The sequence below is a fragment of the Alexandromys fortis genome, unplaced genomic scaffold (assembly GCF_014885135.2).
Source record: "Alexandromys fortis isolate MF-2015 unplaced genomic scaffold, M_Fortis_MF-2015_v1.1 scaffold_176, whole genome shotgun sequence".
NCBI lineage: Eukaryota > Metazoa > Chordata > Mammalia > Rodentia > Cricetidae > Alexandromys > Alexandromys fortis.
Window position 1 is genome coordinate 1,488,188 of NW_026068070.1, and position 18,956 is coordinate 1,507,143.

The 18,956-nt window shown below is 41.7% G+C and overlaps 1 protein-coding gene across 3 annotated transcripts in view; it reads left to right on the plus strand.

Annotated features, from left to right (window-relative positions):
- Vav3 (vav guanine nucleotide exchange factor 3) overlaps positions 1-18,956 on the plus strand; it is a 303,685-nt gene that overhangs the window by 144,046 nt on the left and 140,683 nt on the right. For all 3 annotated transcript variants that reach the window (XM_050120991.1, XM_050120990.1, XM_050120989.1), the window contains exons 10-15: positions 1,034-1,129; positions 4,011-4,079; positions 5,844-5,930; positions 9,539-9,624; positions 11,113-11,245; positions 11,892-12,001. In XM_050120991.1, coding sequence (XP_049976948.1) covers positions 1,034-1,129; positions 4,011-4,079; positions 5,844-5,930; positions 9,539-9,624; positions 11,113-11,245; positions 11,892-12,001 — 581 coding nt within the window. The remainder of the gene's footprint in view (positions 1-1,033; positions 1,130-4,010; positions 4,080-5,843; positions 5,931-9,538; positions 9,625-11,112; positions 11,246-11,891; positions 12,002-18,956) is intronic.

Genomic DNA, 18,956 nt, shown 5'->3' on the forward strand with positions numbered 1-18,956 from the left:
TATATATATATATATGAAATACTTTCATATATATACATGAAAGGGTCCAGGGAGGACAGTAACCTGCCCAAGTCACACAGCCAGGGTTTCATATGTTAATACTTAAAATTCAAATGATCTATTTCCAGGTCATAGCTGCCATGAAGAGTGAAGAAGTCAGTATAATTTTAAAGTAAACTGTTTGTTTTGTGACTAAGTTTACTGTGCAGCCTCAAACTTATGTCACTCCTCCTGTCTCAGGCCCCTGAGGGCTAGAATTAAACACATGTACCACCATGCCCTGTTTAAAGTATTTTAAAAAGAGGGTCAAATATGCAAAATCTGAGGCTTTAAAAATATTTATCTGTGGTAGCAGGTTTCTATTTCAACATATTCAACCAAATATTCCTTTTCATTGACTTCAATAAATATTTATTAAGCAAGCAGAGGGTTTTTACAAAGAGGTTTAAGGTCCATGTCTTTAATGTAAGAGGTTATACTGTGGCAGATACTCTTTACAGTGACAGTTAGGGACTACAAGGTATATATGTACACAGACCAAATGAGGGAAGAAGAGATGAAGGAAATGGTATTGATTAAGATTCATCTTAAAGCCTAGCAGAGTGCTTTGGAAAAGGGATGGTGGTTTCTTTGGAGAGACTAGAAAGAGTGATTGGATAGACTTGATGAAGCTGGAGCGTGAAGGTGGATGAGCCCACAGGACTTGAATGAGCGGGGGATTGCTGCTATCTGGTTCATAAGCCTGAGGGCTATGTGGGAGTCAACTCTACAGGATAACTGTGCAGGGTTAGGTTTGTGTGCTGTAAAACAATCTTCACTGATGAAACCGTTCATTTGATTCACATGACGATTTGAAATACCGTAAGACTTGCTTTATAAAACACGGAAGGTACTTTATTGTTTGAACAGAAGTATTGGGAAGGAAAAGAGGGAAGATATTTTAGAAGGATTCTATTTGTGGGCTTTGCATCTTGTAGTGTTTTATGACTCCCTTTGAGAAAACTAACAAAAACTTTGAAATCCATCGCATTAGGAATGTTCAAAAAGAGCAAACAACGGGAAGTTCACTCTTCGCGATTTGCTGGTCGTCCCCATGCAGCGTGTGCTGAAGTACCACCTCCTCCTTCAGGTCTGTACTTTCACAACGCTCCGCTGCGTTTGTTCCTCCCACAGAGCTCCATGTTCCGTCAGCATCATGTTGCACAGGGCGCCATGTTCCTCAGCATCATGCTGCAGAGTCTCCATATTTTTAGTGTTAAGTGTGAAATGGCCAGGACAGCTAGGCATTTTATTTTCCTTTTAGAAAAAAAAATATCTGTGTTGACTAAAAAGACACACGTTATGTTCTTCAAACAGGATAGAAAAAGAAAAAGCATGAACAAATACAAATATGCCTTAAATGGCATAGTTTGGAATTAGCAATAATCATTTGCCAGCGAGTGTACCTAAATTTGGTCCGGTTAAGTGCATTAGCTTCTCCATCTTATGACAGCAATTCATAGACGATTGTGTTATGCGCTGCATGGCCTTTTCACTGCACTAAACATAATAAGGCTACACCCTACTGTGAGGTGATTCTTACTAAAGCCCACAAAGTTTATGGTTTCCACGGTTAAGTCCGCTAATGAGGGTGGAGAGTCTTATAAATTTAATTTGATAGCTATACCAGGAGGCTCATTAGTTCTGCTCCAAAGAAATGTCTTACTGTATTAGTGTGCCAGCCCAGCTGATGCTCCTGGAACGCATTATATATAAAAAAATCTACTACCAGTACGTGAAATAGAATTTTGAGTCTTCTGTGCTTTGTACATCTTGTATATTAAATTTCTTGAACTGTAGCCATGCAATTATTAGTCATTTCTATTTTGGTTCTACTGAGAAATCAGAAAAATTCAAACCCTGATTATTTCTTAAAAAATGCATTAAAACATTTATGAGACCTAAACTCAAAGTAACTTAATCAAATTGAGTTTTATGAAAAAATAATGACGACTCAAGCAGTTAACTTTCAAGACATCATGGAGCTAAAAAATGTCCAAAATGAGATAATGGTTTATTTTGTTGCTTTGATGTAGCGAAGGGCTGATTGAAGAATTTATAAGATTTCAGAACGAGAGAAAGACTCTGGGTCCTTGTAAGACTTTGTCCCGACTCATAAAACAAAGAAATACAATTATATGTTTTTGAAACTCCTCACTTGGCCCACTGTTTTTTTTTTTCTCGTGCTGTTTTGCATTTTAGAGTTTAAGAGGATGTGTAATTACATAATGACATTTAAAAGGCTTATTTCGGGTACTACATGTAGATAAAAAATTTTAGAGTTTTTTTTTTTAAATCTCAAAGTATTTTTGTAGCATTAGTCTGGTGTCTAGAATGTGTTTTTTAAAAACTGTGGTTATTACTTTGTGGTTTTTCTCCTTTCTACTGCACTTTCATGATTTCACAAGGAAATCAGTTTCAGCTGATGACTGATTTGATAACAATGATATATGAAATTTAAAATATTTTTTATGGGGAGTTTTGGAAACTTTAAGAGTGTTTTACTATTTTATTTAACAAAGGGAGAATAAAAATAGGATTTGGGTGGCCTTTTTTATGTGGCAGTTCTCTCTTTCTGGAGTTCCTATTTGTAACAGGAAACAGTACCAGTATTTAGTCCTTTAGAGAATTTCGAGTAGCCCGTGTGTATGCCAAACACTGTTAGGAATGCATTGTGCAACAGGCCGAAGTGTAACAATGTGTTGGGTGCACCGGAGAGACACAAAGGCATCAGCTACACCTCAGCTTGCTGGGGACCCCGGGAGAGGCTTCATCTTCCCTCTTCCTAGAGGGATGATTTGTGAGTTGAGCTTGTAAGGGCTAGTGTGAGTTTGGCAGGTGGATGATGGGAGGAACATTCTAAGTAAAGAAAACACCATGCCCTATGTGTTAATAAAAATATCTTTTGAGAACTCTTGATTTCTTAGTGAGGATAGAAAGTAGGCTGTCTGGGGGGAAGTTGAGAGAAACGGATGAGGAGAAGTTTGCAGAACCCAGATCCAGTGTGTGGTGACTAGGAGGTGTTGGGTAACAATGGAAGAGTTTGGGGACTCACAGAAGTCTCACTAGGGTGGAGACAAGATAGGACTTAGAGTGTAGAAACCTGCTTGGTGTCAGAGGCGTGAGCAGATTATTGGAAGGAGAGAAGCTGGCTCCAAAATCTAGTTTGAAGCACTTGAGAATAACCTGTTCAAAAAAGATGACAGCCAGGCAAGTGCTCTCTAGGGCAGGACCAAAGTTAACATCAATGAGATCAATGAGACGCAGGGATGGAAAGGGGATGGCAGAGCCTGGGATGCCCTTCAGATCTTGGCTTTGGTTGCTACACCCATGGAAACGCTGCTGTTTAATCAAGCACCCTCAGTAGCCCGCTCATCCTGGGTAAGGGTGGAGCAAGTTTGGAATTTATTGGACGTAGGGGTCTGTGGGACAGTCATTTAGTTGGCTATGTGAGTCTGATATCAGGTGTGATTTCTGGGTTTGGCAGGCATTCTGCAGAGGAATAGCCTCATTGGGTGACAGTTGATATGCCAATGGCTGTGCTCACATTTGGAGAATATGTAAGATAAGAATAAGAGAGTGAACATGTGGTGACAGCAACTCTCTAAGGAGAAAGGAACCATGCAAGACTGAAGAGTTGGTAGAAATATAGGCTGTATCAGCAGGACATGACAGTGCCGCACACAAAGCATCCTCTTGTCCCCAAATGGAGGTGGATGTGGCATTAGAATCCATTCTCTAGACAAGCGGTGTGTGAGACAGAATAGAAAGTATCTCTCCTGTCCATCCAGAGGTCAGGACGTTCTGGGAAACAGATGGGTGTAAGGGCGAGGGTGGAGTATAGCTGACAAGAGTCAGTCAAAATCATCACAGTGTGGAGAGGCTAAGGGTGTCTTTCAAACCTTTTGCTTGTTCCTTCAGTATGAGTTTTGAATTTAAGGAAAGCCTTGCTAACCTGTGTCTTCAAACAGGAGCTGGTCAAACATACCCATGATCCTACTGAGAAGGCGAACCTGAAATTGGCTCTGGATGCAATGAAGGTAAGTCAGCTGCTGCTGAAACGTGCCTGTGTCTTTATCTGCCTGCCTAGAAGCCATGGGGTTCACACTGCTAGTGTGTGTATATGTACTTGTTAACCCTGTCAACATTCATGCTTGTTATTGGTGAGGAGAGCAAGGTAACGTGCTGAAATAGATGTTTGTCATGCCGTTTGGGGTGGGTTTGTTTGTTTGTTTTCTGAGACTGAGAATTCCTGATACTTGCTATGTAAACCAGACAGATCACAAATTTGCGGCACGCTTTCCAGCATCAGCCTCTGAAATGGAATTCTTATATAGATTTAAAGGCTAGACAAAAAAAAATAAGTAATGCCATAAAACCAAGAGGTATGATCAAACTACTTTTGTGCAGTTGGCCGGCTTTTATAGCCTCCAGGAACGACTCAGATAGTGGTTTTGTTCCACATTCTTCTCACAGTTACTTATGTAACTGCTGCCTTGAATAAGCACAGGGCCATAGGTGGCGTCAGAAGCACCGGTGTGGTTTTCTCTCGGACCCGTCCTCTGCCAGGTTGCCCATGATGGATCCTGTACAAGCGGACTTCCCTTTGGGTTTTTCTTGTCAGCTCAACCTGAAAGTCAAGAAGACACAAAGAGGGATAAAAGCAGGCGGTGTGAACTTCTTGGGGGGAATGTCTGAAAGCCCAAATTTCACATTATGCTTAGTCAACTTGACTCTGAGCTGTGATTGAAACAGAATCAAGCACTTATTTTTTGAGAGGTAGTGACAGTGTTGTCTAAGTGTTTAGCGGTGCCCCGGACCGGTCTCAGCACTGCCTCTGCTGGTTGGATGATCATAGCAGGGGTGTCATGACCTTCACTTGGTCATTTATGGAGGCCAGACAAGTAACCAATGTTGTTTGTATCCTTAAAGAAGTCGTTCATGGATGGGTCCTACCGGAAGCCAAACTTCCACTGAGAACGTTATTTATTTGCAGAGTTGTGTTCCTTTTGGATGCTTTAAAGAAGGTAAAGAAAGAAAAAAAAAAAGGAAGAAAAAGCTTAGAAAACAGGGAAATGAGGATCACACAAAATAAAAATAGCCAGTTACAGTATGAAGCTAATGCTTCAGCAGATTAAAAACAACAACAACAACAAAGGAAACATTTTTAGAACAGGTGAGGCAGGTGAAGAGCGTGACGGAAGGCTTCCCTTCAGTTTATTCTCGTTTGTGCAGCTCCGTTCTTCACCTCTCCTCTGTTCCTCCTTTATCGACTCTGAAACTGAACTAGCCTTCATGACTGAGCCTTCTCCAGAGCTAACAAGACACTAACGGGTTTCAAAAGAGCCCCTTGCTAGGGCAACATGTAACTTTGTTACTTTTTCCTCACTGCTAATCCTTCAGCATCGCCCTTCCTCAAACCCCGGGACAGATGCACCATTGTCAAGGTCGGCCGTTAATACTCCCGAAATTTAAATTCTCCTGACCTACTTTCCTCCCTGGCCTTGCATTGCAGCAGGTTTTTTTTTTTTCTTCCTTTTAAGACAGCAATATCCTTACTCTCCTCATGGGTGTGGTAAACCACAGCTCTATGATTCTTCAGCCATCCCAGCTGCACGTCCCATATTTTAAAATTGGCTTTGAGATGCAGCTTTGATTGACGGAGCGCTCATTTTATTGCCATTGAGAAGTTACGGTGGTGACGTCCATCACTGATGGAATTAATGGTGTGCTTTCCTTTCAAAGCGGCGCGTATCTCTAATCTTCCGGCGTCTTCTTTCTGCACCCTTCCCTCCATTCTTTAGGACTTGGCACAATATGTGAACGAAGTGAAAAGAGATAATGAGACCCTTCGTGAGATCAAGCAGTTTCAGCTGTCTATAGAAAATCTGGTATGTGATTATCCTCCCATCCTACCTCCCCTCATCCCCAAATCGTGGGACACTCCGAAAGCTGTCCTTGAGGAAAAGATGGTTTACCTTCAACTTTCGGGTATCAGGCATTGGTTTTCCCCCTTGTGTTTCTGTTTGGCCTTCACACTCGTGTGATGTCACCCGTGACCTCAACGTTGTTGAGGTAGTTCTGTTGCTTGCCTCCCTCCCTCCCTCCCTCCGTCTTCCCCTGCCCCTTCTCCCAGGAGTCCCAGAGGACAATAAAGAGAGTCTGAGTTTAGGTGACCCAGATAGAAAAAGTTCTTTTGAGCTGCTTGTCGTTTTAACTAGGGCCAAAGAGTGAGAAGCCAGACGTAGGTCGGTGGTCCAGGGGGATGCCTTAAAATGAATAGTCCAGAGATGGGTAAGAAGTACTTTGTGTGTTCAGGAAGCTGATTAGAAGGGAGAGCAGAAGATGATGAGCTCCGAGGTCACAGGGCATGGGGATTAGCGTTGCATAACCCCATGGACCAAGAACAGCTTAGGGCTTCCTTGTGACTGCCGTGGAGATTGAGGGCAGTTTCTGTCTGTCCTGGAGTGTGGTGTCCCCGACTTGTTTATAGTTCAGGAAGTCCCTTTATGGAGGCGGCTAGGTTGCTATTGAAACGGTTTCCAGAGAGCAAGGAGGACCGCACTCACCTGTGGGAAGCGCCGAGCAGAACGGCTTTGAGGTATTTTTGGCAAGGTGATGTCACCGCGGCATTCTGAATCCCCCTGCACAGTCCTCTCTTTTCCCATACACAGCCACTTCTCCATATCATGGTGCCCTCACCTGCTTCCTTGACAAGCCCCGAAGCCCCAAGCCGTCTCTGTATATAGTTATGTTTTAAACAGCTACTTTCAAATTCGCCTTCTTTCCCAGACTCGCTATGACTTTCCTGTTGCCATCAGCTGTCATCCCTCAAAAGTATGCTATGATCTGAACTAGCACCATTTTTTCTGAACTCGTTCAGTGAGTAACTGCCCACATGTTTTACGTCCTGGGAATTATGCTGCGTTGATTGCAAGTCTCCCGTTTTCTATTGCTTTTCGTGGTTCTACCTTTGAACATATTCCATTCAGAGCCCAGCGTATTTTCCCCATCATGGTCTATCATGTCCCTTCAAGGTCCTATCTAAAGGGAATCCCATTCCCTAACCTCCCATCATCCTTTCTCTTTTAGGATTTCATAGTATATTTCCTGACAGCTATGTAGCATTGGCAGTATAATATGATTGACCTTAAATTGACCAGCATAAACATATGATATTAAGTATATTTACAATCTTCTATACCCATGGTTTCCGTCCAGTTCCAGGACTCTTATGTCTGTGAAACCGTGTTCACTGAGCACTTGCTTTCAGCACTCCGTTCCCTCCGCATTCCCCGGGCACCATTCTTTATGGCTTTGAATCCAGTACCTGTGTTCCCTCTGATATATAGAACCGTATGGTATTGGTGCTCTTGTGGCCAGTTTATTTTATTTAGCCTCATGCCATAAGCATTCATTCGTGTTGCCGAGCATGAGTTTTGTCTCCTTAAGGCTGTCTGATGGGTCACGTGCATATCCCACGTTGTGTCGTTTTGTCCAGAGAACATCTGTTGCCTCCCTTTGAAGAATCGTAAACAATGCTGCTGTGAATGGGTCTGCCAGTATCTGTTTGAGGGCCCCGCTTCCACTTCCTTTGGTTCTGTAGTGGAATTTCTGAACTCTATTGTAATTCTGTGATTAAATTTTGAGCGATAGCCATTCCATTCTTGACAACAGCTGCCCCAGTTTGCATTCCTACTGGTAATATAAATGGATTCCAGTTTCTCCATGAACTTTGACAAATGCTGACTTTCAGATCTCTTTTTTAGATGTTTTCTTTTCTAAGCACATGTGAAAAATACTTATCCAAATGGATGGGAAATTGTGTCTGATTCTGGTTTTGGTTGTATTTTCCTAATGATTAAAGCATTGAACACGGTTTTGCATATTCGTTGGACATGTTTGGAGAAATGAATACCTTGGCTACTTTTAAAAATATTTTATGTCCCTGCATAAAATGTTATGAAAATATCTCAATTAATTTTTACATCAAAATTTTTTATCCTAGAACTCTTAGCTCAAGGAAGCCATCCCTTAATCCCTGGGTGAAATTATCTCCCCTTCCTATACTCTGCTTTTGGGATAATTATGTGTTTGCAATTACATGCATGTGTAACTATTTGTTCCCCTGTGGGTAGTGTGTTTATGAAGATAGAGGCTGTGTCATTTCATCCTGAATGTGTGACAAATATTAGTTATTAGAATCTTCCTCTAGTTAAGATCATTCCAGTTATTTCTCTCTTTTGGAATTTAACTTCCCCTTTAAAATAATATTTTCTTTTGTTGAGATTATAAGTAATTAATGCATCCTTTTTCTCTTCCCTTCACTCCCTCCAAACCCTTACAAGTTACCCTCCCATCTTGTTCTCTTTCAAACCCATGGTCTCTTTTTCTCTAAATATTGTACAAATACACTCAGTTTGTATAATGTTACTTATATGCTTGTGTTTTCGGAGCTGACCGTTTGGCATTGGATAACCAGTTGTGCTCCTAACTCGGAGAAGACTATTCCCTCATTCTCAGCCTTTCTTAGTTGTCAGTAGCTTTTGTCTAGGCTTGAGTCCTTGTGAGCTTTCCCCTCCAACGTTTGCAGGTCTCTTTGTCTTTGTTCTACTCGTGTTTAGGAAGTCAATCTGGGGGAACTTCGTGGGTATAGTTTCTCTGGTATCTTAGGCAGCACCATCTCACAGAAAACTTATTGTTCCACCAACTTTTACAGTTTCTCTCCCTCCTCTTCTGCAGTGGTCCCTGAGCCTAAGGTACAGGAGTTGTGTTGTAGAGATATCAGTTGTGATAGAGCTGAATAACTCTGTTTTTTTTTTTTTTTTTTTTTTTTTTTGCAATGGTTCTGTCTGCTGGAAAGGAAGTTAGTTTCCTGGGCAAGGGGTGGGAGCTACACTTACCAGTGAGCCTAAGAATGACTACTGAGAATGAAGTTAGGGATTGTGCTGGTTTAGCGAAGTGATAGTTGTAAGTTCTCCTGTAAGGTCCGTGATGTCACTGGCCCTGCAAAGCTGAATAGGTTTCCAGTCCCAGGTATGATTAGAGAGCTCTCAGTTGCTGTCAAGTTATGTGTATCCCTATGGTTATTGTGCTGTGTTGGTCATTGTGGTTCATAGGCATCATAGCTGGGTAGGACCATTGGTTGCTTCTGTTCCTTGGAAGCTTGAATTGGTAGCTCTGGTACCATGACTTCTAGCCCTCAGGGAGGTCAGAGCCAGCCCTGGTAACTTCCCTTTTAAGATTATATGTAAGAGTACTGTCCCCAGTATGTCCGCTGTAATTTCAAAGGACAGATTGATTTTTGTATTGTATCTTGTATCAAAGTCTTGTGCATTTTAGAGTAAATGTATTACAATAAGTAAAAATGATATCAATTGTTTCTATAATTTGGGTAGTTGTTCAGGAAAATGTCTTTACTAATGTTTCCTTCTGTGTGTGATTGTGGAAAGGTCAGGCACACTTTTTATATTTATTTACAAACACATTTATGTTTTAGAACCAACCAGTTTTGCTCTTTGGGCGACCTCAGGGAGATGGTGAAATCCGAATCACCACACTGGACAAGCACACGAAGCAAGAAAGGTGAGGAGAGGGGAGGGCTGTGCGCTTTCAAAATTAATAGTTGCTAGTTGCTGTCATGGGAGTGATGGGGTGGGGGTGGCCAGGCAAGGGGACAGGCCAGTCAGTGGTCCCTTGCATTTCCTAATGTATGCCTTATGGATGACCTCATTTTCTAGTCTTCGCCCTGTTGATTTGCCTGTGTTTTTAGGGCCTAAATGAAAACCTTTGAAAATGAGATAGGTGAAAAAACGCCTTCCAATTACAAAATGCCACCAGACAATTGCCGCAAAACCATGATTACCCTTTTTAAAAAGACTCATTTAAAAATTAAAGAAAAATAACGAATAGCATACTAAGGAGGATGGTCAGATGCAGACTATTTAATTATATTTTTATTTAGGGAGATTTCTAGGCAGAGTCCTTGAATATCCTCAGTTCCCCAGGCCTGTAAGCCTCCACTATGATACAGGATTGTCAGACTGATGCTTGTGTGGTCGTTTCCTGGAATCCTGCAGAACAGAGAGTCGGCCAGGAGGGGGCAGCATCAGCTCTTGTTTCCACCTTGACGCTCTGATTCCTCAGGTAGCTCTCAGGAGCCACACTTTCGACTCTGAGGATGAGGGAAGTGTTTGAGCACTGTGAACGTGTCATTGTCACAATCATTGGTTAAGAATACGCGTGTTAATCACTGGGTGTTTCACAAAGCACACCTATATTGCCGCCGGATGATAAGGTTAGAAGGTTCATTTCCTTCCCCAATTAACATTGCCTTTAATAAGAAAAAAAAAAGATAAAGAAAAATTAACGCGGAAAGTTAACCATCGCGTTCCTATTTTTGCAGTTTTCTCTTGCACCCAAGCTGCGCTTAAAGTGACCCATTAAATTGTGACACTCGGCATGAGGTGTGAACGCGCAGGCTCTAAAGTTAGCCTGGGTGTGATCTTACACTGTTCCCAATCATCAATATCATTTTTGGCTATTTGCACACCTACCCCAGCTTGGGTTTGCTCATGTAGGAGGGCAGTAGCTCCCTCCTCCTGGGAGGGGACCCAGGAATTTATGTCTTGTCTGTGGAAGGGATGAACAGTTCTCAAGGCTTTTGGCCAATTGCTTTTAAGGTAGTACAAGATCTACTATCCTGAGCATGCACATTTTTTTTCTGAGTTTTTAGCTTTTAAATAAAAAGAGATCAGTTATTCATGAGTAGCTTTATGGCCTATCTCAATGAGTATTTCAATAACTCTGCAGTATATGTGTTGTTCTTCTGATGATTCTTCCTTTTCTTTTTATTAAAGTGAGGGGTGTTGGGGTGGCGTGGCAGCGTTTCTCCATCGCTGTGCTGGAGACCTCTGCTGCGTCTGTGAGCCCGCATTCCCCATGTGTGGCCCAGCCTGGTGTCCTTAATGCCAAAGAAGACTGCTTGGTTGGCATAATCATATCCTTCCAGGAAAAAGCACAGGAGCCCCTACACCGTTTCTGCCCGTCACTTGCCCTGTCTCTCTGTTGCAGGCATATCTTCTTATTCGATTTGGCCGTGATTGTGTGTAAGAGGAAAGGGGATAACTATGAGATGAAGGAGATAATAGATCTGCAGCAGTACAAGATAGCCAACAACCCTACCACCGACAAAGAAAATAAAAAGGTGACCTCCTGGGACGTTCTTATCAGTAATTTATGTAGAGCTTTGAATATTCAAATGCAGCCATCCACTGGTGTCTAGACCACCCCCTCCAGGGAAGATGTGTAAATCTGCAGATACTCTGAACCTTATCTAAATGCTTAGTATCTGCGGAGAACCTATGCGTGTCTTCCTATATAATTTAAACTGTCTCTGGGTTCTCTAAAACCTAAGACAATGCTTAAATTCCTGAAAACAGCTGTTGGGCCCCGGTGTTTAGCAATAACGACAAGAGGAAAGTCTTTACACCTCCTGACTACAGAGGCAACAAATGTTGTTTTCGTCTGCAGTTGTTGAATATTTGAATACAGAGCCTGCAAATCTGGAGTCAGGCATTTAGTTCTCAGAGATCGATTTTGTAGAGGCTCCTGTGATCATGGATCATTGGATCATAGTACAGCTGATTTGATCATTTTTAATTCCTAAGATCAACATGGTACCAGTGATTTTTCTCATCAATATGAAGTTGAAGTTGGCTATAATTGTCTATATTAATGCTGATAGAATTATAAGGTTTTGTGTGGAGAGTAAGGCACTCTGATAAATTTGGAAATATGTTTTTTTTTTAACAAATGACAATTATTAACTTGAAGAATATCCATTTTCACAGTGGTCTTATGGCTTCTACCTCATCCATACCCAAGGACAAAACGGGTTAGAATTTTATTGCAAAACAAAAGATTTAAAGAAAAAGTGGCTGGAACAGTTTGAAATGGCTTTGTGAGTATTTCTACTTTTAAAATTTTATTTGTGTCTATGGTGTGCACTTGCACAAACATGTGGTTGCTGTGTGTGGCTGGGAGGGGCGGGCTGGAGGCTGACACCAAGTATCTCCCTTGGTGTCTGCCCCTTATGTTGGACCCAGAACTCACTGATTTGGTTAGACCGCTGGCCACCTTGCCTCTGGGATAGATAGCCTCTCTGCCTCTCAAGCTCCGAGACTAAGGGCCGGCTGCCGCCTCTGCCCAGCTTTTCTTTGGGTGCTAAGGATTCACACGTGGGCATGATGCTTGGCTGGCAAGTGCTTTCCTTGGTGAGCCATCTCCCCAGCCGACATTTCTACTTTTGAAAACTCTCTGTCTGCTGTTTAAATCGCTGCTGAGTCACAGCAGCTGTTCCTCAGAGTGGCTGGGAGTAGGTATCTGGAGGATGCGCATGCGCATCCGGCTGTGGGCGGGTCATCTGGTCTCCCAGGGAGGGAATCCTGGTGAATTTCTTCAAAAGGAAGAAAGAGGGAGCTCAAACCTTCCCTTTAACTCCTTTCCCCTGGGAGTGTTTTCAGCCTTTACCTTTTAGCCCCTCAAGAAACTTAATTAAAACGACAAATTCTTTTTCTGTAATTAAATACTGTTTTAATATGTATCCTTAAATTAAATAGAAAACCCACACATATGTACCTGTGTCCACATCCTTGACTTCTGCTTTGATAACTGATGTTTTCCCTCTGTTTCAGACTCATTGTTTGAATCCTTGCTGAGTTTTGGATATATTCAATGAGGGCTTTGAGACTATGTTTCTTTCAATGTTCTTTCCCTTTCTTAAAGAGGAGGCTCAACAAAGAGGTGAACATACCCACACTGGTTCAAAAGAAACGGCACACAGAGCTGTAACTGCTGAGAACACACTGGTGGTTCTCTGTCATATAATGTTTATAAACTAAGAAGGTGCATAATGACCCTTACAGTGTAAACACATCGGTTGCCCTGAAAGGAAACTTTCTTAAAAAGAGCGGAATTAAAAGGGAATGCTTTGGAGGGTTGTCTCATTGTGTTCTGGCGTTGTTTATCATTTGTTTTTATTGTCTGTTTCGATTTCAGGAAATGCTTGTGTTAATACAACAGTTGAGGTGGAATTGGGATGGTTTTTGAAGTTCTGAAAAAAAATTTATGTCTTTATTTTGCGTGTGTGTGTGCATGTGTGCATGTGTGTGCATGTGTGCATGCACGTGCATATGCATGCACAGCACAGCATGTCTGTGGAGGTAGGGTGGAGGTAAGGGAGCAGATTTCAGGAATAGATTTTGCCCTTCCATCACGTGGGCTCTGGAGATGGCACTCGGGTCATCAGCTTTGGTACGAGGAATGTTTACTAGCTCAGCTATCTTGCTGGCTCGAGACTCTTATATTTTGAAAGAGAGAATTGTATATATAGATATATATATTTTAAAAAATATAAGCTTAAAACAAGTCTGGGTTCTGCTATAACCACTGGGTACAGTCTTCACTAAGTCATTTGTTATCTGAAAGCCTCAGTCTCTGCATCCATAAGATGGGGATACTGATGTTTAGTGAATTACAAATACCATCTCTACAAAAGGGCCAGCCAGCTACTGCAATGTAAGCCATATGCCATTTATCTATCAAATAATATCTATTACTAGTGCTGCTAGTAGTAATATTTTGTTTATGATCCTAATATGCTTATGAGCTATCATTTTCTGATATAGTTGTATGGCCCTTATATTTGTCTATTGATTATAATAGCTAAGTACAAAAGGTTATTGGCATTAATGGTTGCCTCATCATGGTGCCTACACTACAAGTTGCATTTACTTTAGGCAGAGGTGGCAAGTGGGCAGTGTTGGTCCAGCCTGTGATCCAGAATGGTCAGCCTCATATACCTTGTGCTCCTTTGGTGAGACCCCTGGAGTGTCAAGGTCAAAACCAGAATCTTGAGGTGCTGGGGATAGTGAGTATATCCAAAGGCAGAGTGGATCTCAAGCCTCTGTTCTTGTGGAAAGATGTAAGACTAGAATTTTCTGATGTTTTTCTTTGGCTGTAGAATCTTTGTCTGAGTGAAGGATTTTCTCCAGGGGAGGGCAGCTAAATGTCTTGTTTCAGGTGAGGCAGGTTTCTAGGGCTGCATGATAGACATATCAGTGACCGTTTTGTTCTGTTTCCTTTAAGTCGAGTAGCTCATCCTTACTACAAGATAACCGATGAAATAAATGCTTTACCCTTTCTCGTGTAAAGGGATCTGCAGAGGCTGTCTGATAGGGTGGCTCTCTTGAGGATCAGCTGTCTTTCAGGCTCAGGTTCTCTTCTGCCATTTTCAGCATCTGTCTTCTGTCTTCAATGTTGGCTAGTTTAAAGTATAAAACACCTACTGCAATTCCATCTATAAGATCTACATGGTAGGAAGCAGAGGTAATCCCTCACTTTTGATGATCCTTTAACAGTGTGTATTTTTCTTAAATCAAGCCAGACCTTGGTCATATTACTACTACACATGACAAGGAAGGCTGAGATGATCATTCCTCATTCAAGTGGGTTTGAATCAAGGTTCTCTTGGGGGTGGGGGTGGGGGAGTGGCTAGCAGATGCAGTCAGCTAGCAGTCACAACTTTACAGGGTTCACAGGGGTGTAGGAGGCTTCAGCTGCTCCTCTACACTCCGGGAACCTGGCATTCTGCATCTCTGAATACTCTTGAAGCACTCCAACAATATAATGAAGCTTAAGTAGGAGTCATATTTGGATTTTTGAGTTCTGTGCTTTTCTACAGAATTACTCAGAGTTGAACTTGAGGGTGTCTGTAAACAAAAGTTATGATATGTAGGAAAATAAAGCCAGGATTTTCTTAAAGTATCAGGCTACCTTATTATCTTATCTCTGCAGGTCAGCTCTTGCCAGTGTCCTTAGTCTCAGCCTGAGCCTTAGAAGTCTTCCTGGAGCTCTCTGCATTGCGGCTTAGAGGAACACTGAAAATTACCATTGTGGCTGATTAGTAGAATAACTATTTCTAAGACAGATGAAATGCCTTCTAGTCTTATTTACAGAAGATGATAGTTCTGTTTATAGGATGACTAGACTATTTTGTTGTTGTTTAAAGTGATTGCAAACACCCTTAAGGTTTTTCAATCCTGTTCTTAGTTTGGAACATTAGAGAAAAACACAGAGAGTTCACAGGCACCCATAAACAAGGAGGATGCACGGAATGCAAGTCACTTCCCAGACGTGGCATGAATCCAGCCTCTGTCTTTCCCAAGTGCACCCCCATCCTTGCTCAGCAGTGTATCCTCTGACCTTGTTTGGCCATAACCACTTCCAGCATTTAGAATATGCAGTGAACCACAGTCGAATTTGGCAACCTCCTTAGAAAAGGCTGAGTGGAGAGAGATAACAGTGACCCACTTGGACGGGGAAGGAGGAAGGAGTTTTCTCTCCTTTTTCCCTAGTAAAAGGCTTGATTGCGGTTGTGGGAAACATTGTGGAGCTAAATGGTGCTCAAGTACTGAAGTGCTCGGAGCCCTCTCTGAGCATCCATTTAAGTGCTCAAGAGGCTGATTGGTTGGGAGGCATTGCTTGCTTTTGTTTATTCCCCAAGCGATTTTTGTTGCCATTTGTCTCCTATAATTCCATTTGGTCATCTGAGAAGTAAAATAGCAAGTGTTTGTTTTCAGTTAAGCTGGTTTCCATATGGACCCAAGTGCCCACAGTCACTGGTTTTTGAACTTTGGTTAGAAGGCTGTGGATAGCGTCTCAAGTCCCTTGTATTTACTGTGCATTTATGAGCTCTCTCACTAGTTTTAAAGGAATAAACATTCTACTTGTTTTCTAGCTTAGGAAACATTGATCAGAGGACCGTGTCAGCAACGTTGAACTCTGTTGGTACTCTGTCATTGCCACGGAGTTTGGTGTCTCGGTGCACAGGGTTGTCTTTATCCATGAGGGTGTTAAAAATCCAACTACACTCAGATATTCCTATCTAAAATGGATCATTTTTAATTGCTTTATTTTGCTTGTTTTTACTGTGAATAATACACAGGATTTATATATATATACATATATACATATATATATATATATATATATATATATATATATATATATATATATATATATATATATATATATATATATGGAGTGTGTGTGTGTTAGTATTGCAGTAATAAGTTCAAGTTGAGTAAAATATAAAATAAATGGACTCAAAGAACAACAAAGTCCTCGTCCTCGCTTCCCTTCTTTATTTTTAGGACGGTTTTATATAACCCAGGTTGACTTCAATCTCATTGATAGCTGAAGTTGAACTTGAGCTCCTGGTCCCATCACCCCCAGTGCCCAAGTGCTGGGGTTTCAGCTGTGTAGCTGTGTGCTGCATTCTCAAAGCTGTTTAAAAGAAGGGCTGGGAGGAGAAAGAAGAGATGAAAGTGGGAAGAGAAGTAGATGCAGCAGGAAGTGGCAGGTTCAGAATGGACCGCTGTACCACTTCGGGGAAGTGAACAGGTCCCGTTGCCTTGGATCTCTCCTGGTCAACCCAACTCAGTTCTTGAAATTTTAGCAATTCTTATTTAGTCCTTTGAAGATCCACTTGCCATCATCATGGGCACCATCTTAGATTTGTTAACTGGTTCCTGGCACAGTGCTGAGGGAAGATCTCAGGCTGCCTGTGCTGAGATATTAGCCCAGGATATTAATGCACTAAATAGTAGGACTGATAGGGAATGAGAGCAGGGATGGAGACCACAGAGTTGGGGAGGGGCTCTCGGCACTGTGGGACACAGTGCCTGCGTCTCACCCTTGATCTAGACAGGTGGCTCCGAGTCTCCCCAGATGAGCTCAGAGAACAACGCTGTAGGAAGGAGGGCGGGTGAAGAGGTAGCCGCAGAGCACATCAGTCTAGGGTCCGTTTTACATGAGAGCTGGTGTAGCCTCTTAATTTATTCACTCTCTCTTTCCCAGAGGAATTGAAGTCACAAAAAGAGCACACATGCCACAGAATTAAAAAGAAAAATTTAAATAATCAAAGGTCAAATAAAATAGCATTTCCTTCCAACTCATACTCCACCAGGGAAGAATATTCTCTTGAAACATAGATTTCTATATAGATTGTATAAAATGTGTGTTCTTTCACATTTTGAACTGAGAATTATATTTTATCAAGTATAATTTGTTTTGATCTGAAGAATTACCTGGGTATTCTGAATAGCAGAAGGATAATTACAATATAAAATTCATTCTATAAACTTTTATTGAGTACTTCCTTCTTGCTGGACCTTATTAGAAGCCTTGGTCATAAAACAGTAACGGGGCCATTGCGGTTGAAGTTAAATATATGTATTTCTAAACATAGTAGTGTTCAGTTAATGTGGAGTTGATTAAATTTCAGTTGTGAGCCCTTGGGGTTTCAATCCAAGTTGCCTCTTTCCCCAGTCTCTTTTGCTCAAGCATCGACAGATAGAGGCCAAGAATGGCACCCACACCATCCTCTCCCTCCTCCTCTGGTGAGAGCTGGCTGCTTGCCTGTTCCTTCCTCACCACACATCCTAGTGCCAGTCTTCCGCATCCCTAGCTCCTTACTGCCCACCCTCTCAATGAGTCCATTTCATTGGGCATCTAGGCCATCTGTTCATATTCTGACCCACATTCCATGCTTGCAGATGGTCTATTGTACTTGGTAAAATATAATTTTATTTTTACCACCAGCAAAGAAAGCCCAGTGTCTTTTTTTAAATCCCACCTCCCTTTCCAGTCACACCTCTCATTGTCCCCTAGGCTGGTTTTGCTCTGGTTCTGTTGTTTCAGTCCCTAGAGAATGTATGGTCCTTAGCGTTCATGTAAAATAGTTTCTGCATGGAGAAGTCTTGGCCTTTGTTCTGTAACTGGTTCTAGATGCTAAGATCATGGCTTTAAATGTTACTGTGTGTTCCTCCTGACCTCAATGCCAAATGGATGACCTTGTCTCCACAGTTTTCCTTAACAATTTAAAATATTTTGCCAGACAAGGAATCACCACACAAAACGTGTGTGGCTTTCCCTCCATTCAGTGATCACTCCGTTGAGGAGAATCTATCACTCGCCTTTTCAGTTTAGCTTATATTTTATTCTCCCGGAGTGGAAGGGTTCTCTCTTGCTTGTTAATATGGATGCCACCTAGAATCGCATTGTTAGAGCTGATAGAGATAGATAACGAATGTCTCATGGGTCTGGAGGTTTAGGTTTTGGTGTTAATAATGCTCTGGAATTAGTTATGAGGTTGAGAGGTTTGGGAATGGTTTTAGGAAATGCATGTCTGGGAACAATGAAACACATTCCCTTTTGTGTTCTTTGAAATGCTGAAAGTGAAATTCCTTTTGTATTGTTTTGGCTGCTGTATTTGTACATTTACAGCTTCAAGGCTGACCTGCCTAGGGTCTTTGATCTTCGTGTCTGTCTGTCTACTTATGGTTGCTTCCTCCCCTGGACTGTGAGCATCATGGGGGCAGGCAGGAATCTCATTAGTGTTATTCACATTCACGCTCTCTCTTCGTACATTCTAGTACATAATATGTTTTGTTGTAAATGCAAAGTTTGACTTTTAGAATTTTTTACAACTAATGAAAGCAAAGAAACAAAGACCTGATGGGCTCTAGAATTCTAGTATGTAAAAAACTCTTACCAGCCCATGGGTAAAGAGACTTCTTCAGTGTTAGAAGAAGGCATCTATTGTTGATTCTTCATCAGACAGCACTGATTTATTTTTGTAACTTGCGAGGTTGGTGTCATTCTGGTTTGTATCATCATTAGCTTTCAAATATTGACATTGCGTTTTTCCTAAGGCATTTTTCTGGCTAGGTGACCTGATACTGGATAGGCTGCTTTAAGTCTAAGATGCTTTGGTAAGATGTATGGGACAAAGCGGGATGGATAATTTTCACATTATGCAGCCTGTCTTTTAAGTAGCATTGATCTCACCCTCA